Below are 24425 nucleotides of genomic sequence, written 5' to 3' on the forward strand. Positions count from 1 at the left end.
GTCCTGCTATAGCTTTGTAGTCAAAAGCAGCTTTTTTGTTTGTTTGTTTATTTGTTTTCAGGATAGATGTTCATCTTTGCTCTTGGAATGTTACTCTGAGGTTTTCTTGGCTAGGCAAATCTAAAGAAGGAATGAAGACTCCATTGTCTGGTAATTAAGATATACTAAGACTTTTATCTCCAAAGGAAAATGGAGCAATACTCTCCCCATGCCAGCCTACCTTTATGAATTAAAGAGGTCCATGAGGCTGGGTTGAGAGCCAGTAGGAGGCTAACCAATAGAGTCATTGAAATAAATTAACCTTGGTACATCTGGAGAAGTGGTTATCCCTATAAACCCACAGCGCTGAAGCCTGGGACTCAGGCCTATTCCAGCCCATGAGAGTGTAATACAGCGGGGTTGCCTTCTCTTGCAAGAGTGCCGAGGTTACGGAAGGGCTCTGGTCCAGCCCAGCGGGAGCTCCAGCAGCTTCAGAGACACCTGTGTATCAGTTTTTACCCTCACGAGGCCCGGACTTTCAGGTGGGAGCAACTTAATGGAGGGCCTTGGGACTTCTACCTTAGTGACTCAACCAAGTCCCAGTGCCATCTTACCCAGCACTATTTCAGTTCCAAGGGACAGTAATACCACAGCCTTACTGTGGTTCCATCCCCAACCTGGGGCCAGGGTGCCTTAGATGCTTTACAGGTGGCCAGATGAGCAGCTTAAAGGGCCTTCAGAAGGGTATCGTGGGTGCCTTATCTCTGAACACAACCTTCTAAGACACTTTCTCAGCACCACAGCTGCTCCATGAGTGCGGGACTTCACTGCAACTTCTACACTTCCCACCCAAAGCTAGTGTGTAGCGGGCAATGGCTCTGCCACAGGGTCAGCACACCAAGGCCCTCAGAGTCCCACGCTGAGACGACGCCTTCTCAAGGCATCTGCAAGACTAGTTCTCACAGAGCTAAGGTGAGAACCTCTGCTTAATAACCCTCTTCAAGTGTATGAGCCTGCTATTTTATTTTAACTACAGAATTACTTCCCTGCCTTACACGGGTGTAACATTTCAATCTCCTGGCTACCCTTTTATGGCTTGATGGGCATTTAAGATGGCCTCTCTGTGGTTCAGCTTGGCCCAGAATTGTTTACTTGCATCATTGATGAAGATGAATTTTGTTTACAGCTTCTAGGCTTCATTCAGGCAGACCCTATTTCCAAACGATCCTTTTACAGAGCTAACCGGGAGGCACTACGGAAAAAGTACGTCCCTCATAACAGTATGAGGGAACTCACACTGTTGCAGGATATTATTTCTTGTGGAAAGTAAAAAAAAAAAAAGCTCCTTGTGCTGAGAAGTGTTGGGAAGGACAAGGAGTAGGCCAAGTGGGAGGGCTCAAAATGAGCCTGTTCTCCTCTCACTTCTGTGGAAGACCTCAGCTTTTCAGTAAACCACTTGAGATTACTAAGGCTAGTGCTTAACTTGGGGTTCATGAGGTTTGTAGGCTCTAGGCAATTCTGAATTTCAGTTCTTTCACTGAAGTGTGAGAGTACTGAGCTTATATGAGTGCCTTCCGGGAAAAGACTTGGTTCTCAAGGAGATTCATGATCCCACAGCTTCAGACTCTTGCTATTTGAAAGTGTGATCTGAGAATTATCTGTACTGAAACACCATAAGTATTTGTTAAAATGTAGGTACCAGGCCCATTCATTCAGAACTTTTTTTGATAAATAACAAATACTTTTTTTTAGTAGCAGTAGGTTGCAAATTATTGCATGGATCATACTTATACTAAAAAATGTATTCATTGTTTATCTGCAATTCAAATTTAACCAGCTGTCCTGTATTTTGATTTACTAAATCTGGTAACCCTAACTGATAATGGGATGGAAGAAACTCCTTTTTTAAAAAAGAATCTCAATGCAAGGGCTGTTTTTTCATAAATAAAATTAATACTATACCACTGATCATTGGACATTGAGATTATATTACTTGTTCACTAAGGCCTGGAATAGACTTCTACTCCCAGCCTAGAGAGGATTTTTACAGTCATTGGAAGCAATCATGTGCTTTATATCACAGAGGTTTCCAAGGTATAGTGACCAGGGGAATAAGTTTTCATTTGTGTACTCCAGGCTTGGAATTTCTGACGTTACTGATGTCTCTTTGTGGTCTTAAACCAAGAAGTCTGGTTAAAAAGTTGCTAAGGAGAGGTCAAGAAGGCAGCGTTTTCCTTTCTGTTTTAGAGCAGACGCTAATAACCACCCTTTTGGTAAAGGAACATTGCCACCTAGCAACAGAATCGAGTATATTCCTCCAGGCTCCAGACAAGGATTGACTCCAACGGCACATTTTCAAGTGCACAGATTTGTGAATTTGGGTTTTGGTTGCCTTCCACTTAGCATTCAGCATCCGTGAGCTTTCCACAGAATGCAGGAAGAAAAAGCCATTTGTCAGTAGAGCCTCAGTTTGTAAGAGGCAAGTGGGAAGGATCTTTGAAAAAGGCCAGCAATATCAGTAAGAATGGCTTCTCCTTAGTATATACTTGCAAATAGGAAAATGAAACAAGCAAAATTGAGTGGACTTCGCTAAAAGAAACTTCTTTCTTTCAAAAACTGTGTGGATGGAATTCCTATTTATGTTGCAATTTGTAAAATGACTGAGTTTTCGATGCATGCACAAAGCTGAAAAAAATTACTAGTAAATAGTACATAGAATCTCATATATAAAAATAACATTACTCAGAAGCATTAAATTTGGCCCCCACTTGAGATCCAAGGATCAACTAAGTGCTCCCTAGGTCCAGTTAATTCTGCAATCTTCAAACCCATACCATGGATTCATAGTCTCATGGTCTCACATGTGTTTCTAGTATAAGGAATAAATCTTGCCATCGCAAAAAAGAAACTATTTAGTTAGAAATTCGCAAGTGTTTGGTGTAGGCCTTTTTTTTTTTTTTTTTGTCTTCTTTTGCTTAGTAAGGGGACTATCGCTATTCAAATAAAATTCTTTTCAACTTACAAATTTAATAGTCACTCTTGGCTTAGTGCCACCTGTTTTAATAAATAGGCCCTTGTGAGCTGTGGCAACAAGGATTATGTTGCTGTTATAAATATTTACTGTCCCTTACTTGATGCTGAAAAGTCCAGATTCCAGAGTGGCGTAGTCTTACAATTGGTTACTAAGTATGGATATGTTTTACGAGTTTATACAACCTCCATTAATGAGGTTATTTTACATATTAAGAGGAAAAAATTTTTGAACATTTTAACTTTCAATTAAAACAGTCACCTATTACTTCTTGAACATTTAAAATAAGCCAGACATTGAGCTACAAGCTTACATAAATGAGATGGTTATCATTATGCCAATTTTACAGACGGAAAAGAAAGTTTGGAGAATTTGAGGAATTTGGCTCAGATCACACAACGAGTAAGTATCAGAGTTACGCTTCTGTGCCACTGGTTGGTCCTCCAGAGGCTGGGAGAGCTACCTCACCAGCAAAAGAAGTAGCTAAATTCTGTCAGTACTTAGCTACATCTTTACTTAAGCCAGGCTGAAGCCGGTAACACCTATGTATCTAGCCAAACTGCTTCATACTATGTCCAGAGAGAAGGATGGTTGAACTCAAAAGAAATCCACAGCAAGATCCCCAGGTCGTGATCGCATGACAAAAGGTGACCCTACCACAGGAGATTCCAAAGGTCTCATGTAGGGCGGTGGACATTGGGTAATGTTCTAGTAATTGAATGTTACATAACAAACCACTCTAAAACTTAGTGGATTAAAAGAGCAATTACATATATTTTGCTCACGAATCTGCATTTTTGGGCAGGGGTGAGTGGGGGTGGTTCTTCTCTGCTCTACTCAGCTTCAGCTGGCACAGCTCAAAGGCTGGGGTTGGAATCATCTGAAGGCCCATTCCCTTAAATGTCTAGCTGTGGGCTGGGGCCTTCGCTGGGGCTGTCAGTTGGATCTTTTACATGTGGCCTCTTCATATGTTCTAGGCTTTCCCATAAAATAGTAGCTGCGTTCCAATGGTGATCATCTATTGGGAGAGAAATTCAGGCAGAAGAGGGATTTTCTTTTATGACCTAACCTTGGAACTCTCACCCCTGGGGGTGACCTTATTTGGAAATCACATTTTTGCAGATATAATCAAGTTAAAATGAGGTCATACTGCATTAGAATGGGCCTTAATCCAATGACTGGTGTCCTTATAAGAGGAGGAAAATTTGGACACAGGATATAGGTGGGGGATAGTGTCATGTGGCAGTAGAGGCAGAGATTGGAATCATGATCTACAAGCCAAGGAATACCAAGGATTACTGGCAACCAGCAGAAGAGGGGAGAGAGGCAAGGAAAAGATTCTCCCTCAAAGCCTCCAGGGAAAGCTGGGAACCAGCTCTGCGAATACCTTGATTTCTGACGGCTGGCCTCTTGAACTCTGAGAAAATAAATTTCTGTTGTTCTAAGCAGCTTCAGAAGGAACCAACCCTGCTGACACCTTGATTTCAGATGTCTAACCTCAGAAACTGTAAGAGAATCCATTTCTGTTCTTTTTTTTTTTTTTTTTTTCCTAAGCTACCCAATCTATGGCACTTTGTTACAGGAGCTCTAGGAAATGAATGCACTCATGTCTGCTGCATTCTAGTCACCGAGACAGCAATGGATTCCACCCAACTCTAAAGGAAAGGTAATACGTCTTCAACATTTGGTGGAGGGTAGCAAAGTTCTGGAAGACAATGAGGGACTGGAAATAGTGCTATGGTTATTTTTAGAAAATACAAACTGTATCCTGGGACATAAAACATGATTGTGTACATGTATACATGCTTAACAATGGGGATAGGATCTAAGAAATGCATCATTAAGCGAGTTCATCATTGTTTGAACATCACAGAGTACACTTACACGAACCTAGATGGTAAAACCTACTATACACCTAGGCTATCTGGTACAGCCTATTGCTCCTAGACCAAAAACCTGTACAGCATGTTACTGTACTGAATCCTATAGGCAGTTGTAACACAGTGGTATTTGTGTATCTAATATAGAAGAGTGACAGTAAAAATACGGCATAAAAGATTAAAAATGGTACACCTATATAGGGCACTGACCGTGAATGGAGCTTACAGGACTAGAAGTTGCTCTGGGTGAGTCAGTGAGTGAGTGGTGAGTGAATGAGAAGGCCTAGGACATTACTGTACACTATTGTAGACTTTATAAACACTGTACACATAGGCTACGCTAAATTTGTTAGTTTTTTAAATGCCTTCAATAATAAATTAACCTTAGCTTACTTTAACTTTTTTACTTTATAAACTTTTAATTTTTTTTTTAACTTTTTGGATTTTTTGCTTAAAACACTAAGCTTAAAACACAAAGGGCCGGCCAGGCGCGGTGGCTTATGCCTGTGATCCCAGCACTTTGGGAGGCCAAGGTGGGCGGATCACGAGGTCAGGAGATTGAGACCATTCTGGCTAACATGGTGAAACCCTGCCTCTACTAAAAATACAAAAAAAGAATTGGCTGTACGTGGTGGCAGGTGCCTGCAGTCCCAGCTACTTGGGAGGCTGAGGCAGGGAGAATTGCTTGAACCCGGGAGATGGAGGTTGCAGTGAGCCGAAATTAAGCCACTATTCTCTAGCCTGGGTGACAGAGTGAGACTCTGTCTCAAAAACAAACAAACAAAAAAACACCACAAATACTTTGAATATTTTATTTCTTTTTATCTTTATTCTACAAACTTCTTCTATTACATTTTTTTAAATTAAAAAAAAAATTTTTGTTAAAAACAAATACATGAACACACACGTTAGCCTAGGCCTACACAGGGTCAGGACCATCAATATCACTGTCTTCTACCTCCACATCTTGTCCCAGTGGAAGGTCTCCAGGGTCAATAACATGCATGGAGCTGTCATCTCCTATGATAACAATGCCTTCTTCTGGATACTTTCTGAAGGACCTGCCTGAGGCTGTTTTACAGTTAACTTTAAAAAATAGGAGTATACTGTAAAATAACAATAAAAACCATAGTATAGTTAATACACGAACTAGTAACATGTCATTTACTATCATTATCAAGTATTATATACTATATGTAATTGTATGTGTTATACATTCATAGGTAGGACAGTAGGGTTTTTAATATCAGCATCACCACAGACACGTGAGGTGTACAGTGTTTATAAAGTCTACAATAGTGTACAGTAATGTCATAGACACAATCATAAAACATGATTGTGTACTTTTTCAATTCCATTATAATCATCATATTTGCCATCCATTGTTGGCTGAAAAGTCATAATGCAGTATGTGACTGTCTAAGTTTTAGCATATTCTTAACCGCATGTTGAAAGGTACTGGAGTTAGAATTCCTTTCTGCCCAGACTAAGTGCTAGGGTTAGTTTCACAGGAAGGAGTTTATTCTGGGAATGCATATATCCAAAGGCAACAAGAGCTGCAAATGTTTTTCCTGTGTGTTTGTTGCTAGAAAGAGAGCTTTCAATGGACTTCAGTGATATGGTTTGACATAACACTAGTGACAATCTAGAACAATCATCCACTTGCTTATGCTATGTTAAAGAAATCTGTGGTCCATGAAGCTGGGCTGTGAGGAAGCTGGGCTATGAGGATGCTGAGGGCTTTTCTTCCCTCCGAAGGTGCCCGCCAAGTCACGCACTGGTTGCCCTGACATTAGTGTGAGATGTGAGGTTTGGTGGTATAGAACTGCAGGGAGTCCCATTCCCGTGTGTTCAATGTCAGTGACAACTGCTGAGGTGCAGCTTTTGTGCTCTCCGTATAACCCTGGCAAACTGAATGATAGTGCCTGGGTTAATACCTCCGTGAGCCCTGGGTTTGTGCACAAAGCATTTACAAGTTTCCCTAGTGAAAAGGTCGTCTCCTCACCATTATTCAGCTGGTTAGCTTTTCTGCCTTTACGTTTTCCCATGTGGACAGGCATTGGGGAAGCGGGGGGAGCACAGTGCTGAAGCCCCTCTCTGGACACGTGCCCATCTCCACTGGGGACAGGTCTCATATTAGCTCTCTGAGCATAAAAATCCTGTCTGATTGCTTCATCTGCTATGTGTCTATGGGGACCCACAAGAGATGCGGGATCCGGTTAGTCTCTCGCGAATCAATCGTTGCCTTGGCCGGACGGGGACATGTTGCCTTCTGCACCCCCTCTTCGCACTCTCTTTCATTTCCCCTCTTCGCGCTCTCTTTCATTTCCCCTCTTCGCACTCTCTTTCATTTCCCCTCTTCGCGCTCTCTTTCATTTCCCCTCTTCGCACTCTCTTTCATTTCCCCTCTTCGCGCTCTCTTTCATTTCCCCTCTTCGCACTCTCTTTCATTTCCCCTCTTAGCGCTCGCCTTTCATTTCCTGCAGCGTGCCAGCAGGATGGCCCACAGCAGATCTATTACCCGGAAAAGTACTTCGAGGAGCACTACAAGTACCGGCATGTTATGTTACCCAGAGAACTTTCCAAACAAGTACCGAAAACTCATCTGATGTCTGAAGAGGAGTGGAGGAGACTTGTGTCCAACAGCGTCTCGGCTGGGTTCATTACATGATTCATGAGCCAGAACCACATATTCTTCTCTTCAGAGGAGGTGGTGGCGGCCGCAGTGTGGAGCATGGATTGGAAGGCAGCTAAAGTCAGAAGAAAGAAGACAAGAAAGTTTACATTTGGAACTTGTTTCCCTGGTGAAGTAAGAGGTGTCCTGTTCAGGTGACAGAGCAGGGATGTAGAATGAAGTGTCATGGTGTATTAATCTGTTCTCAAGCTGCTAATAAAGACATAACTGAGCCTGGATAATTTATAAAGGAAAGAGATTTAATGGACTTACAGCTCCACATGGCTGGGGAGGCCTCACAATCATGGCAGAAGGCAAAGGAGAAGCAAAGGCACATCTCACATGGCGCCAGGCAAGAGAGCTTGTGCAGGGGAGCTCCAGTTTATAAAACCATCAGGTCTCGTGAGACTTATTCACTATCACAAGGACAATATGGGGGAAACCACCCCCATAATTCAATTATTTCCACCTGGCTTTGCCCTTGACATGTGCGGATTATTACAATTCAAGGTGAAATTTGTGTGGGGACACAGCCAAACTATATCAAGTGGCAACATGAAAAGAATGAAGGAGAAGGAATTGGAACAGCCATTGTGAGTAGCCATAAGGAAGGTAATGGGAAAAAGAAATGGGGACCACATGTCCGTTAAAATAAGACAGCTTATGTTGCTGGCCAGGTTGACATTGCTCTGTGCCTGGATCCATCAAACCTCACTGCTCTGGAGGCAACTACAAAGAGGATGAATGTTAGAGATGAGCAGACGAACTTGCAGTTTTATGGAAAGGTAAGTGAGCTAGGAAGTCTGGGTATAACATTGTCTGGATTGACTGGGAGCAGAGCACAGCGAATAAGAGCTTAAACGATACCATTTAGCTGTATTCTACTCAAACACTCACCAGATCCCCTGAAGGAGGAGAGCTCATCTCTTATACCAGTAGAACGTCCCTCCCAAGTCATGCACCTGCAAGGAAGCCAAGGCATTTTGTCTTGGGCCAGGTGTGAGCCTGGTTTGTCAGAGGATCCCAGAGGTGCTGCAGAGAGGCAGTTTTCATTTGGTGTTCAAGGAAGCGTGTGGGTGAACCCACCAGATGCTGAAAGGAGAACTGAAGCCACTTTTTTTTTGAAGCAACTATGAAGTCGCAATTTAACTGACGCAGAGAACTCTGAGATTATCAGGCAAGTCCTTGAAGGAAATCTTGCCATCCTAAAAATAAGTAAGCACAGGAAACATAAATTTTAAATGAATATGTTAAATGATTATTACTATGAAGAAGTCTTCTCTGAGCTGCATTCACAGGCAGTGGTCACAGGGTGCTGACAATAGCTTGTGAGGATAATAGGGAAGAATGTTCCTACAATTAGTCGTTATTCAGCACTTCCCCTGTGCTAACGCTGTGCTACGCATAGGGAATGTAAGCATGAATGAGACATGGTTCTTGCCTTTAAAGGGCTTACAGACTATGGAAGGAAAACCATATAAAAAGAGGCTTATCATTGGATGTTCTAAGTGTTATGCTACAGGGTGTCAGGGAGCACAGTAGTGAGGTACTAAACAAGCACGAGAAGAGAGATGAGGGTTAGAGAGAAACAGGTTTTTAGGGAAGCCCCAAACCAAGGCTGGGAAAAGAATGGAAGTTAGCCCACTAAATAAAGGAGCAGCCTATGAAAAGGCCCAGACAGCAACAATAGGACATCAGAAACTTCAAACAGTTCTGTGTATCTAGAGAAGACATGCCAGGAAGAACGTAGCAAGGAGAGAGACAACAGAGGTAGTCAAATTATGAAGAAGCCTGTATGTCAAGCTATGTGATACAGATCTGATCCTGAGGGCAACGAGAAATCTTGGCTTTCTGGGGGGCAATTTGATGGAGGAAGAGAACTATCTGTGTTAGAAGTCATCTGTCTACAGTGGGGAAATTACAGCTGAGCAGAAGACAAGAACACCCAGAGAAATTGTACAATGTCAGAAGGCTGAAAGCTGAGGGTAGAAACCTGACGAACAGCAACATTTAGAATGGGTAAGCAAGAGAAGCCCAAGAATACGACTGAGAAGAAGAAATTCGAGAGGTAAAGAAAAAAAAAAAATCAGGTGGCTTCATGGGAAACAGGGAAGAGGGAGCTTTAAGAAGGTAGGGACACTACATTAATTGATGCTGGAGACTAGCAAGAAACTGGATATCATAAAGTTGGACACAATTTAAATTTCCATCAACAGAAAAACAGACACATTACTGTATGTTTACTGCATGTTTCTACATGGAACTCCTATACACAACAGGGAAAATAAATAAATATCTCTATATGTCAACACGGATGGACCTAGTAAAGGTAACGAAAAATAAAGTAGGAAAAGAAAATATAGAATATTATATACTGCTTACTTACGTATGTAGCAGAAACATAAAGACATACATTGCAATGATGAATACCAAGTTCAGAAGAGCAGTTATCTCAGGGTCAGTTAGAGAGTAGTAGTGATTGGGAGGGTGGTTACACAAGGCTCCTCAACAAGAATGGTAATGTTTCACTTCTTAAGCTGGTTTATGAATATACAAGTGCTTACTATGATTTGAGCACGTAGCACATAGAAATCATTGGTGACCACGTCTCCGGAATTTTAGAGGCGCGTGCATGTGTGTGTGTTGGTAGTAAGTTGGAGTATCCGGAATGCAGTGGGTGGAAGAGGAATGCGATAAACACAATGTCTAAGGCTCTACCCGCGGAATATCATTGCTCTAGCAATCAGATAAAATTATCTGGATTCTTCCACTTTGCTTCCACTTAACTTTCCTGTCCCTCAGTTTCCCCTTTTGTAAAGTAGAATATAATAGTATATTTTTTGAGGAGATGTTAGGAGAATGAAATGATTTCATACTTACACAGTGCTTAAAATAATCCCGAGAACATTATTTCAAATAAGTACTGGTTATCAGGGAGTTAGCCAACATCATCGTCAGTACAAAACAAACTGATTCACAGCAAACACAATGAAGTCCTGAATTCATGAAACACTCTTCAGTTTGCCAGGAGCCGTGTGAGATATGCAGCAACTACAGAAATTAAGGCTTATTTGTAGACATTAACACAGACATAAAAGATTTAATGACCGCAGTTCACGTTCAATCAGTCGTTCCTACATCCCTTGAGAGCAATCTCTGTGCTGGCTGGACGCTGCAAACACAGACACATTCCTCAGATGTTTAGACTATTTTTTAAAAGTGCGTTGTTACATCCACATTTCACTTTTTCTTCTCTTTTTTTTTGAGACGGAGTTTCGCTCTTGTCGCCCAGGCTGGAGTACAATGGCGCGATCTCGGCTCACTGCAGCCTCCGCCTCCCGGGTTCCAGCGATTTTCCTTCCTCAGCCTCCCGAGTAGCTGGGATTACAGGCGTCTGCCACCATGCCCGGCTAATGTTTGTATTTTCAATTGAGACGGGGTTTCGCCATGTTGGCCAGGCTGGTCTCGAACTCCTGATCTCAGGTGATCCGCCCGCCTCGGCCTTCCAAAGTGCTGGGATTACAGAGGTGGGCCACCGCACCCGACCACACATTTCACTTTTATTTGGATCGATCAGTAAACACTTTCGTAAACCCTCACACTCTCCTGACCACTATCTAGGGTCGCTGCCAGCCCGCCCGTTCTCAGGAGGCGGGGCCTGCGTGCCGACGCACAGCGAGCACGTTGACGTCTTCGCGCACCGTTCCACGGCACCGCCCACCGGCTTGAATCCCGGCGCCTCAGAGGACTATGAGGCGGGCGCCAAACGCCTGGGCCGCGGGGCGGGAGGCAGCGCGGGAGCTGGGCGTTGAGGGACCGGCCTAGCGTGGGGCTCTGGCCTTGCGTCTTCCGACCGAATAGCCCCTCCTGAGCCCGGTGCGCGGCTGCCGCCACCGCCTGGCCGTGGGTGCCGGAGCGGCCGGGCGGCGACTCAGGGTTCCTGGGTGGGCGCGGGCGGCGTCTCCGCGGCGGGCATCCCCCGAGGCCGCCCTCGGGCCATGATCGACTCGGTGAAGCTGCGCCGCGACAGCGCGGCGGACTTCTTCTCGCACTACGAGTACCTGTGCGCGCTGCAGGACTCGGTGCCGCTGCCCGCCGTACGCGCATGTCTCCGGGAGGGCGTGCTGGACTTCAACGCCGACCGCCTCCGCGGGGTGGACTGGGCACCTCTGCTGAGCACTCTCAAGATCAATAAAGACCTACCCTTGATCTCCATCAAGAGCTTCTTCCAGCCTTGGCTGGGGGACACAGGTTTGTAGTTCCCGCCTCCAGGGCCCGTCTGTCGGTGCGGTGAAGTGGGTTTTTAGGTGGGTGGTGTCCATTGCCGGGGTATGTGTGCAATAGACGGGGTGTGCGGCCTGGAAACTCACCAACTAGGTGAGTGGCTTAAGGTCTCTAGGGCTTCAGTGTGCTCATCCGTAACATGGGCTTAATAACGAGACCCAGGTTATGTGCGCCTTTGCAAGGATTCCCTGCGCTGCTGATGCCTGCAGAGCCCTTAGCACAGTTTGGGACGTCATTAAACATTTGACAGATGTTACCTATTTTATTGAATGACTTTAATTTGCCTGATAGAGAACTAAGCAGGTAGGAAATTAATATATGTCAGCCTTTGTCTTCATTCTTTTTTTTTTTTTTTTTTTTTTCCGAGACACAGTTTCACTCTGTCGCCCAGGCTGGATCCAGTGCAATGGCGGGATCTGGACTCACTGCCACCTCCGCCTCTTGGATTCAAGTGATTCTCCTGCCTCAGCCTCCCCAGTAGCTGGGATTACAGGCCCGCACCATCAGGCCCGGCTAATTTTTGTATTTTTAGTAGAAACGGGGTTTCAGCATGTTAGCCAGGCTGGTCTCGAACTCTGTCCTCAGGTGATCCGCCCGCCTCGGCCTCCCAAAGTGCTGGGATTACAGGCGTGAGCCACCGCGCTCGGCCTGTCTTCGTTTTTTAAGGTATATATAAGAAGTTTGTAAAGTGCTTTACAAATAGAAGCCATTTGTAAATGTATGGTGGTATAATTAGGGATCCAGACTCTGATTATTCGGAAAATATGTTAGGTCAACCACGATATATGACAAAATGCTGTTATTCCTTTGAGCACTTAGCATTTTGTGCATAATGGAGGCAGCTTCCTATAGAGGCTAGCTAGGTAACAGAAGGGAACAGTTTGTGCCGAAGTTTTGGAATTAGGAGAGAGTATGGCAAGCTGAGGTACAGGACTAGAATTTAGGGTTTGAGAAAGAGCAGAGAGTTGAGGCTGGAAACCTTGTGGGGGCGAAACAGGAAGGGTCCTTGTTTGTCCTGTCATGGGTTATCCTGAAGGTTTTGGGAAACCAATGTACGATGATGAGATGGAATTTCTAGAGGAGCTCACTCTAACCTCCATGTGGAAGGCAAATTAAATTTGGAAGGATGGTGAATTGTTGTAATCTAATGGCCCAAATTAAGGTATAGAGAAGAAGGGCTGGGGCCGGGCACTGTGGCTCACGCCCGTAATCCCAGCACTTTGGGAGGCCAAGGCGGGTGGATCACCTGAGGTCAGGAGTTCGAGACCAGCCTGACCAACACGGCGAAACCCCATCTGTACTTAAAAAAAAAAAAAAAATTAGCCGGGCGTGGTGGCTGGCGCCTGTAATCCCAGCTACTTGGGAAGCTGGGGCAGGAGAATCACTTGAACCCAGAAGGTGGAGGTTGCAGTGAGCTGAGATTGCACCATTGCCCTCCAGCCTAGGCAACAAGAGCAAAACTCTGTCTCCAAAAAAAAAAAAAAAAAAGAGAAGGGTTGGATTGGGCGTGGGAAGAGGATCTCAGTTTGTCTTTAATGTTTTAAGAGGGGTCTGTGGGGCATCCAAATATGTCTGCTAGGCAGATCTGGAACCAAGATTTAGGCTTTGTGGGAGGACAGGTATTTGAAGGCATGGGAGGGACCTAGATTATCCACAAAGAAGATCCGGATAATTGTAGGTCTGAAAGGTGTTTTTTAAGTGGATATGGATGTGAATATGTTTATAAGCTGAGAGAAAGAGGGAGGATGTGTGATCTGGGACAGGAAATGATTGTTGATTTATTTAAAAACAACCTGACCGCTTGTTGTGTGCTCGGCCCTTTTCTAGGCTCTGGAGTTAGCACCATCTCTTCTGCAAGGACAGTTCAACACATCTGCTTCTGAAAATAAGTCAGATTGTTCTCTACATCTCATTCAGGTGCAGGAACTGTTCTGTACCTCTGAATGGACTTTACTTAATCAAAATAATAACAGGAACCAAGTCAGGTGCAGTGGTTCACACTGTTAATCCTAACACTTTGGGAGGCCAGGAGTTTGTGACTGGCCTGGGCAACATAGTGAGACTCCTGTCTCTATAAAAAGTAAAAAATATTAGCTGGGCTTGGTGGATCTCTTGAGCCTGGGAGGTTGAGGCTGCAGTGAGCCATGATTTCGCCACTGTACTCCAGCGTGGGTAACAGAGTGAGACCCTATCCATGACCCTCCCCCCACAAAAAATAAACAAAAAAAACAGGAACCAAAAGAAATTAAAGATGGGAGGGACCTCAGAGTCAAGGCTAGCCTACTAGATCTTGCCTAATATTTTGCACTGAATGTAAGAAAAAGGTATTACAGATCATTCTTGTCAAGATATTCTTCACTGAACCTTCTTTATCTCTTGCATCCAGTGGGTCTAGGTTGTAGATTTTAACCTACATATTGCTTGTCCATCCTTAATTACATTTTGCCTGGACTATTGCAGAAGCTCCTAGCTAGTTTTGCTGCCCCTGAGCTTGGTTTTTCTTAGTTCATCTGCCTACTTTGGTTCAAGTGATCTTTCTAAAAGGAAAAGACATGCTTAAAGTGGCATGCCCACACAGGACTGGTGTGTATTGGTTGTTTGTGTTCTGCACAGAGGCACTGAAATCCCAGCTGTGTTCTGTTAAGCTTCCTGGGGTTGGTCTTGAGGAAAGGGAGCTTTTTCCCATTTCCTTTATCTCTTTGGTTCTCCAACAGTGAGGTACATTTTTCTGACCTGCTGGGGTATCCTTAATGTGTCAGTGGTAGCCCTGGTCCTCATCACCTGTGAGGTAAAAGTCAACTCTCGCAGGCTTGCTTCTCCCTGCCTCTCTGTAAATTTCTGACTCTACCTGCTACAGTTCTGGGCTTTAGTCAGATCCACCTGCAGTTTTCCAGTGCCTGGCAGGTGTCAGAGTTAGATGACTTTGCTCTTGCTGTTTCCTCTGGTTAATGCATCACCCACTCTGACCACATGTTGTTCTCACCTTTCTAGATTCAGCTTCAGGATTATCTTGAAGCCATCCTTTCAGTGCAACTTCTTTGCTTCCATGAGAACCTCTATGTAGGTAGTTTGATGTATCTCATGTGGCTTGAGTTTACATGTGTCTGTCCTTAAGAGGCCTTTAAGGACATGGCTCATTTCTGTGTCTTAGCACAGAGCAGATGTTTTTGAATGATACATTGTATGATTGAAGTCACTAACTTTCCTTTATCTTTGTTTTAGGTTCTGACATAAATAAATTTTGCAGAAGTCGTGTTCCTGCGATAAGATACAAAGATGTGACCTTCCAGTTGTGTAAAGCTCTTAAAGGCTGTTTAAGTATATCAAGTGTGCTAAAGAACCTGGAGCTAAATGGACTAATTCTGAGAGAGAGGGATTTAACTATTTTAGCAAAGGTAAGCTTTGTCTAATTTGGCCTGTAGACATTTGATAGTTGCTTTTGGAGGAAAAAAAACTTCAATAACATTTTTAACTTTTCCCCCTCATTAAAGGGATTGAATAAATCGACTTCTTTGGTGCACCTGTCTCTTGCAAATTGTCCAATTGGAGATGGAGGTTTAGAAAGTGAGTTTAAATCTCATTTAACTCTTGTCCTGTCAGGCCGGTTTCATGTTTCCCTACATGCCATGTTAATTCCCGTCTGTACCTTTATCTTACTACTGCCTCATGTGCTTGTTCAAACCTTGGTCCAGTCTCAAGTCTACCATGAAAGCTTGGCATGCTGAATATAATCTGAACTAACTTTACTTAAGTTTGTGTTAAACCACAGACCACACAGATATATACCATCTGGTGTTCTCTGTTTTTTGTGTTTGTTCATATTTTAGAGTTTTTCTTCAAGAAATATTTATGGGAAGGAAATAGCAAGATGTAAAGAGGCCGGGCGCGGTGGCTCACGCCTGTAATCCCAGCACTTTGGGAGGCCGAGGCGGGTGGATCATGAGGTCAGGAGATCGAGACCATCCTGGCTAACATGGTGAAACCCCGTCTCTACTAAAAAAAATACAAAAAAAATTAGCCGGGCGTGGTGGCGGGCGCCTGTAGTCCCAGCCACTCGGGAGGCTGAAGCAGGAGAATGGCATGAGTCAGAGGTTGCAGTGAGCCGAGATTGCACCACTGCACTCCAGCCTGGGCGATAGAGCAAGACTCCATCTAAAAAGAAAAAAAAAAAAAGAGAAAAATCATCATTATTTTAAATAATTAAAACATATATACAATCAATTTTAATGCGCTATGGTATGTTCCAAAATAGGAAATATAGGGAAAGTGCTGTATGGGAGCATATAAAAGGCTGGCAGACTCGGGGAAGGGGGTGGGGTGTTGGAAATATTCACAGAAGGTGACTGTTGGTTGGGATCCTGAAGTCTTGACCTGTGTTCATTGTGTGGAATAGTGGTCTGGAGGGGTAAGGAAGCCTGCATTTCAATTTGAGGGAGCAGAGAGTTTAAAGGCCTCTGTCTTCTATTGTTCTAGTACATTAGGTGCTCTAGTGTAGCACCTAATACAATTCTGGGTTTATAGTTGACACTGAATTGTTGGTTGATAACAGATTGAGGTCTGCTGTTGGAAATGAAAATAGGAAGAGTTTTGTGTTTTTTATGTTTTTCTTTCAGATGTCTCAAAAAGTATGTAGAACTGTACTGTGGTCGGGAGTAAGGTTGCAATATTCAGTCTATTCAATTTTGGCATCTAAATAGAATTGAGCTATTGCAATAAACTGGAGTAACACTTTGTTACTGACATATTTTAGAATGGACCAATCAGTTGCCTAGGTAGATTGTAGATAGTGATTTTAAGAATACAACTATAAAATAGAAAAGATACAAGAAGAGCAAATAAATCAAGATTGACTAGGTTGTATAGACTCTTCGTCTTATTGTATATGGTTTTTTTTTCCATTTTAGTTATTTGTCAAGGTATAAAGAGCTCTATCACTCTTAAGACAGTCAACTTCACAGGATGTAATCTGACATGGCAGGGAGCAGATCACATGGCCAAGATCTTAAAGGTAACTTTATGTTCCAACTTTCATGAAAATGTGTTATATGATTGCCACACATTAATATTTTGATACAAGACACCAGTTATTTTTGTCTTTTGATACATACAGGGATTGCAGTTTTAGTTTTGTTTAAAGAATATGACCGATTTTCAGACTGGAGTTCTACCATTTAGTAAAAGTAGTATGCTTAATCTTAGAAATAGGAGATCTAAAACATAATAATTATGTTTTTCTGTAAATGTGGTTTGTGGAGTGGCCAACGGCCTGCAGAGCAACATGCCCAAGTTTTATTGTGACTACTGCGATACATACCTCACCCATGACTCTCCATCTGTGAGAAAGACACACTGCAGTGGAAGGAAACACAAAGAGAATGTGAAAGACTATTATCAGAAATGGATGGAAGAGCAGGCTCAGAGCCTGATTGATAAAACAACGGCTGCATTTCAACAAGGAAAGATACCTCCTACTCCATTCTCTGCTCCTCCTCCTGCAGGGGCGATGATACCACCTCCCCCCAGCCTTCCGGGTCCTCCTCGCCCTGGTATGATGCCAGCACCCCATATGGGGGGCCCTCCCATGATGCCAATGATGGGCCTTCCTCCTCCTGGGATGATGCCAGTGGGACCTGCTCCTGGAATGAGGCCGCCCATGGGAAGCCACATGCCAATGATGCCTGGGCCCCCAATGATGAGACCTCCTGCCCGTCCCATGATGGTGCCCACTCGGCCCGGAATGACTCGACCAGACAGATAAGGATAGAGGGGAGGCTTCATTGTATCAGTTTTATATTACCTGTTCTGCTTCACCAGGAGATCATGCTGCTGTGATACTGAGTTTTCTAAACAGCATAGGGAAGACTTGCTCCCCTGTCCTATCAAAGAGAGAATAGTTTTGGAGGGGAGAAGTGGGACAAAAAAGATGCAGTTTTCATTTATATTGGGAAATGTGAAAATAAAATTGTCAACTCTTTCAATTAAAAAAAAATGTGGTTTGTAAAACAATAATTTTAAAGGTGTCTTAACAACTTTATAGTGGTTATTACTACTGTATTTAGGATAAAATTACATAATAATGTGACATGAAGCCTTTTTAGTAATTTGATGGTATAGACCAGGGGTAGTCAAACTATGGCCTGTGGACCAAATCTAGCCTGTGATCTGTTTTTGTAAATAAAGTTTTGAAACATAGTCATGCACATTTGTTTACATATTAACTATTGCTACACCCTACACTAGGAAAGTTGAGTCGCTGCAAAAGAAACTATATGACCCACAGAGCTGAAAATGTTTACTTTGGGGCCTCTACAGCCCAAGCCCACTCTCCCTGGGACAGATAATGGTTACACATGTGGATTCTGAAGCCAGATGGCCTAGGTTAAAACCCAAGCTCTCTCCCATTTAATAACTTGTGACCATGGGCAAATTACTTAACCTCTCTGTGCCTCACTTTTCTCATCCGTAAAATGTGTATAGTAAGAAAACCTGTGTCTATCATTCTTAGGATTTAATGACCTAATGTGTATAAAATAGTGCCTGGCTATCTAAGTGTTTGCTGTTATTTCCTCTTATTGCTTTTATACAGTTATTATGAATAGCAAATGACACAATTTTCATTTGACAGAGTCATAGGAACTTTGAATCTTCTGTTGTTTTAGAATGTAATAAGATTTTTTTTCTCTTAAAATCAGTGTTCCCTGTTACCACAATTTACTTTATGGATATAGAGAAGTGATTATGTCTTTAAGATAGTACCTGTGGTTAAAACTCAAACCACCAATTTCCTAAGGCATATCAGCCTTGCTTTGTATATTCTAGGCCTCTAAATTTGATGTGCATACCCTAAGAAATATGTGAGATCCCTTGGGTTAGGAGAAGAAAATATTAACCTCTATATTTTTATATCATTTAAAAAATATCTGTTGTTTCTGTTTGGTTTGTAATATACATAAAATATGTATGTAGAACTTCCTGTATATAGTTTATTAATAAATAACATATATGTGTAATGTTTACCTGTGGGATATCCAGTCAAGTGTTTAGAGACCACTAGAGGACAGAAGGATATAGTTTAGAGGCTTGGCAATGATAGAATTTAGAACCAATACCTTCACTTGGCGTGTAAAGAAAATAAAATTCTTAGAAGTTAACTAAGTTGTCAGTTTACGTAAAATAATCAGTAACAGGTCATTAGTGGTTAGGGTCACACAGCTAGTCAGTGGCAGACTAGGATCTGGGTCACTGGACTCCTCACTCAAAATCTACTATTTAATCAGTCTCTCAGATTAACCCACCTGGCATATGTACCTGGTGTGTGTGTAAAACTCTGATGTAATCAGCTGTACTTGGTTCCTTTTGGTGTTCCTATCTCTTTATTCAAGTGTATTAATTTCATCTTACTAAATCTTTAAAGTATCAGACCATGAGAAGGCATGAAGAAACCTGGGCTGAGAGTCTTCGCTATAGGAGACCTGATCTTGACTGTATGGCTGGCTTAAGACGTATCACATTGAATTGCAACACACTCATTGGTGACCTAGGTGCAAGTGCTTTTGCAGACTCTCTCAGTGAGGATTTATGGCTGAGAGGTAAGTTAAATGAACTTGTAAGATGGAAAATATTGAATTTTTTGATATTAAATATGCTTCACTCTTGGCACAGTAATGTTGTCCTAAGGTTTTTAAAAAAGCCTCTTTTTTCTAATAGGTTTTATTTTGCTTTTAAGCCTTTACGAAAGTTACATATATTCTTTATAGAAGATACCAAGTAACAAAAAAATAATACTACGTATAATCTCAATGCCTAGAGATAAACTGTTCATTTTGGTGTGTATACTTTCAGTATTGTTTTTTCCTGCATGTGTATTTGTGTGCTTAGAGTTACAAGAACAGAACTATAGTGCACTTACCATTTTGTAACCCTGCTTTTTTTATTTAATGATGTATCACGTAGTACTCTATTACATTGAGGCACAATAGTTTAATTCCCTGCTATTTGATATTTAGACAGTTTATGCTTTTCCCCTATTATAAACAACTCTGTAGTAAACTCCTTATGTATACATCTCTGTGTCCATTGAAGTTACTTTTGTTTTTTGGAGACAGGGTCTTTCTCTGTTGCCCAGGCTGGAGTGCAGTGGTGTAATCATACCACACTGTAGCCTTAAACTCCTGGTTCAAGTGTCCTCCCACTTTACCCTCCTGAGTAGCTGGGACTACAGGTGCACACTACCACGCCAGGCTAATTTTTGTATTTTTGTGGAGACATGGTCTTGCTGTGTTGCCCAGGCTGGTCTCAAACTCCTGGGCTCAAACAGTTCTCTCGCCTTGGCCTCCCAAAAGTACTGGATTTCAGGCACGAGCCACTGCGCCCAGACTGAATTTACTTCTGTAGGATAAATTACTAAAGTCAAGTAACTCAGTATAATGTATTTCTTAAAGACTTTTGATACATGTCACCAATTTGCCTTCCATAAATGTTGTGCCATATTATAGTCTCATAAATGCTGGATTGTGTCTATTTTAAAACCTTAAACTTTACAGAAATGAGAACTCCCTGCTTTTTCTTTTTTAATGCAAATGGGATTGCTCTGTGAATTTTATCACTTTTTTTCACTTAGTATAGCATATCTTAAATCAATAAGTTTACATTTACCATATCATTTTTAGTGCCTCTTCAGAGTTCCATTATGTTAATATGCCATAGAACACTTAGCTTATTCATTCCTATTAGATATATAAGCTATTTCCAATTTATCATTGTTATAAACAGTACTTTAATACGTGTCCTTGTCTGTGTCTCTTATTATTTCCTTCTGGCAAATTCTTAGAAGGAGAGTTGCTGTGTTAACAGAGTCTGCACATTTTAAGGGTTTTTTAAAAATGTGACCTTCACCAATCTGATAGAAGCATGATCACATTTAATTGTTTTAGTTTATATTCATTTGATTTACTAGTGAGATTTACTGGCTATTTTTATTAATTTGGCTAGTTGGATAATTGCATCCTATGCTCATTCTTCTGCAGCAAGAGTTTGTAAAGGTTGTACCATATTCTGTCAGATCCATATATCTGACTTATTTCTGTGTGTCTTGTGGTGTCTTAGGGCTTCATAGAATATTCTATGGTACTCTGTTATAGAAGCATATGACAATTATATTCTAGGTGACTTAAAGAGAAGGCATTCATTTCTCACAGTTCTGGAGGCTGGGAAGCCCAAGATCCAGATGCCAGTAGATAGCTGTCAGGTGAGGGCATTCTCCCTAGCTTATGGAAGACTTTTGTATCCTCAAATGGTGGTGAGAGAGAGCTGTAGTCTCTTTTTTTTTTTCTTATAAGGAATTTAATCCGATTATGAGGGCTCCACTCTCAAGACCTCAACTAAACCTAACTACCTCTCAAAGGCCCCACTTCCTAATACTACTACCCTCTTGGGGGTTAGGGTTTTAATATGCATTTTTGGGGAATACAGACATGTAGTCCATAACATGAGGTTTTGAAAGACTTCAGTTCTTTTAATATAATGGTATACACAGTGCTTTTGCTCTGATGTAATTTTTTTTATACCTGTACTTTTGTGATAATCCTTTTGGGTTTAAATGAGTAGATTGTTCAGCCTCAGTGTTACTAGTATTCATGAGCATTTGTTTAGTTCTTTGACCTTTTACTTGAGGGAGAGTTTGTGACCATCATTTTTTCCTGATAGGTTTTTAGTATATAATCTCTATTCACACATTCTTTGCATTCATTATTTCTATCCCCTTAGAGTTCTTTCTTTGTCATTTTTATTCTAAAACTAACAGTTCTTACCTTTTTCTATTTTCTTTTCCCTTTTTTAATGTCATTTTTTGAGAGTCACTTGGAGTTTGAATTTGAATTTGATGATGAATCTAGTGCAATTTCTGAGCTCCACCCAGTTTTTGCCTATGAGGTTTACACTGTCACTAGCATTCTTGTTAATTATGAACAGATATTCATCCTGTGATGTTTTATATAGAGTTATTTTTCAACTCTGTAATTGTAAAATATGTTGGGTAATTTATTGGTGCTAAAGGGAGGGTAATCATGGCACATCTAAGAAGAGGGTTTCTTTTTTGTTTTGTGTGTGTGCATGTGGTTTTCTATTTTTTATTTTTTCGATACCCAAGATTGAAAACTGGCCATGAGTAGTCTTGGGCAGGAGTCTTCCAGGTGTGATTAAGTGGGAGTTGTCTGTATGTTAAATCTGTATAGAATTGGCCGGGAGAGGTGGCTCATGCCTGTAATCTCAGCACTTTGGGAGGCCGAGGCAGGCAGATCACGAGGTCAGGAGATTGAGACCATCCTGGCAAACATGGTGAAACCTTGTTTCTACTAAAAATACAGAAAAATCAGCCGTGCGTGGTGGCGGGCACCTGTAGTCCCAGCTACTCGGGAGGCTGAGGCAGGAGAATGGCGTGAATGCGGGAGGCAGAGCTTGCAGTGAGCCGAGATAGCACCACTGCACTCCAGCCTGCGCAACAGAGCGAGACTCCATCTCAAAAAAAAAAAAAAAAAAAATCTGTATAGAATTAGCAAGTGACCTTTTGTCTTTTCTTGAAAGCTCTTGACCTGCAACAGTGCGGCCTCACCAATGAAGGAGCAAAGGCTTTGCTAGAGGCCCTTGAAACCAATACAACTCTGGTCGTTCTGGATATAAGAAAAAATCCACTCATTGGTATGTCACTACAGTATTTTTTATTGACTAACAAATAGCAAAACAAAAATAATTTCTCATGTATTGACAGTTTCGAAAACATAATGTGTTTGCTTTCCTAATCTTACTCTTTTCTAATCTTGCACTTTCTTATGTTTATAGTAGATAATTTACTGATGAAAAGAGTTATACTTATATTGCTCTTGGCTGCTACTCTGAATAGAAGTGAACCTAGATAATAAATCTGCTTCCACCAAGTGCATTATTTTCTTCCTATAGAACTTCTGAATTCTTGGAAATAGTATTTCATTCATTTGTTGATTTGACAAGTAATTTTTGAATACTTCTATCTGCTAGATACTGGTTTAGGCACTAAACATGTAGCAGTAAACCAGCTAGACAAAGTCTTGGTCTCCTAGAGCTTACATTCTAGTGGGGGAGTTATATCAGAACTCAGATAGGTAATGTAATTTAGATAGTAGGAAGTGCAAAAATACATTAAGGTAAGAAGACAAATAGGGACAGGTGGGACTACATTAGATAGGTTTGTTAGGAGACAGCTTCACTAAAAAAGTGACATTTGAGCAGAGACCTGATTAGGAGAGGAACAAGCAATGAAAGATGCAGATAAAGTACATTCCAGTGATGAGGAAGCAATGAATATGTAGGTACATAGGTGGCAGGGTGGATGGAGTATTTAAGGAAAAGCAAGAAGGCCAACATGGTGGGAGCACTGAGTGAGGAAGAGCCTGGTATGCTACGAAGTCAGACAACCAGCCAGGGGCCTGATCTTGTAAGGTTTGAAGGTCATGGTAAGGACTTAGATAATTCTAAATGAGCTGAAAACCATGGGAGGATTTTGAGCTGGCAAGGGTTATATTCCAAGTAGTAATTCAATCAGATGACTTAGTGTGGAGAGTAGACTTGTAGGGAGCTATAAAAGGGAAAGAGGGAGACCAGTTAGGAGACTCACACTGATCCAAGTTAGAGACGGCTGTGGCTTCGCTTAGGGTGGAAGATTGGAGGTGGTAAAAAGTGGTTGAAGCAGGGTGTAGCTAACAAGACTTGTGGGGTATAAAGGAAATAATAATTTTGTTTTCAAGTCCTAGATGATTTTGCATACAACTGGGTGGTACTGTTTATAGAGAAAAGGAGGCTATGGAGAAGAGCAGCTTTGGGGATGCATCATGACTTTGATTTGTGTATATTTGGTGCCTTTTAGGCATCTAAGTGTCTGGACAGTGTCTAGGCTTTTGATTTCCTATTCAGAGGTATCTAAAGCTATTTTAGTTCCAAAGTGTTTACCTTTGATCTTTGCTGCTGCCAGAATAGTAGCCATAGGGACAATATGCATGTTGGCATACTTTATTTTGTTTTTGAGGAAGAAGTTAGAATAATCAAAGGGGGAAAAGATATATAATTACATTATATGGAATTCATATTTAATTTCATGGGAAAAGCAATAATTAGTTGGCTTTTGTTTTTAAATGGGAATAGCCGCTCATTGGGAAACAATTACTATAATTTCAATTTTTATTTTACTTTAGATCATTCTATGATGAAAGCAGTTATCAAAAAAGTTCTTCAGAATGGAAGCAGTGCTAAATCAGAGGTATATCATGTTTTATTTCTCTAGAAATAATTCTTATTTAATTGCTTTTCTTCTGGGATCTCACTATATTGCCCAATCTGGCCTCAAACTCCTGAGCTCAAGCGATCTTCCCCCTTCCCAGCTTCCTAGGTAGCTAGGATTCTAGGTATATACCACTGTACCCAGCTTTTTGTCTGTTTTTAATAAGATGAAACTATTAAGGCACTTTTCTGCCATCTTAAATTTACAGTCAAATCAAATGTCTTTTCTGTTTTTGTAAATACCATACGATTCTTTAATTTTGGGTCCCAG

General features: G+C 41.7%; 2 protein-coding genes and 1 long non-coding RNA gene across 24 annotated transcripts in view; 2 read left to right on the forward strand and 1 right to left on the reverse strand.

Moving 5' to 3' along the window:
- Positions 1-5699: 5699 nt before the first annotated feature.
- Positions 5700-11231, reverse strand: LOC114672823 (uncharacterized). The gene is made up of 2 exons (XR_003723333.2): positions 10445-11231; positions 5700-7640 (listed from the first exon to the last, which is right to left on the reverse strand). It is a non-coding gene; the product is annotated as an uncharacterized LOC114672823 (long non-coding RNA).
- A 40-nt stretch (positions 11232-11271) lies between these two features.
- CEP78 (centrosomal protein 78) overlaps positions 11272-24425 on the forward strand; it is a 36227-nt gene continuing 23073 nt past the window's right edge. For 20 of the 22 annotated variants that reach the window (XM_077966671.1, XM_077966674.1, XM_077966678.1 and 17 more), the window contains exons 1-7: positions 11272-11815; positions 15071-15243; positions 15340-15412; positions 16753-16856; positions 19263-19437; positions 22430-22543; positions 24070-24134. In XM_077966671.1, coding sequence (XP_077822797.1) covers positions 11563-11815; positions 15071-15243; positions 15340-15412; positions 16753-16856; positions 19263-19437; positions 22430-22543; positions 24070-24134 — 957 coding nt within the window. In that variant the 5' untranslated portion in view covers positions 11272-11562. Of the gene's footprint in view, positions 12515-15070; positions 15244-15339; positions 15413-16752; positions 16857-19262; positions 19438-22429; positions 22544-24069; positions 24135-24425 lie in introns of all 22 variants that reach the window. The other 2 variants (XM_077966685.1, XM_077966686.1) reach the window with 1 other exon arrangement.
- LOC114672822 (U1 small nuclear ribonucleoprotein C) lies at positions 17103-17837 on the forward strand. Its single transcript, XM_028835268.2, has one exon. It carries the CDS (start codon positions 17127-17129, stop codon positions 17604-17606), a length of 480 nt encoding a protein of 159 aa, XP_028691101.2. The 5' UTR covers positions 17103-17126; the 3' UTR covers positions 17607-17837.

This window comes from Macaca mulatta, chromosome 15, assembly GCF_049350105.2.
Source record: "Macaca mulatta isolate MMU2019108-1 chromosome 15, T2T-MMU8v2.0, whole genome shotgun sequence".
In the NCBI taxonomy this organism is placed as follows: Eukaryota; Metazoa; Chordata; class Mammalia; order Primates; family Cercopithecidae; genus Macaca; species Macaca mulatta.

Bases quoted from the DNA above. Each gene is read 5' to 3' on its own strand.
- LOC114672822 (XM_028835268.2), top strand. From the start codon at position 17,127: ATGCCCAAGTTTTATTGTGACTACTGCGATACATACCTCACCCATGAC.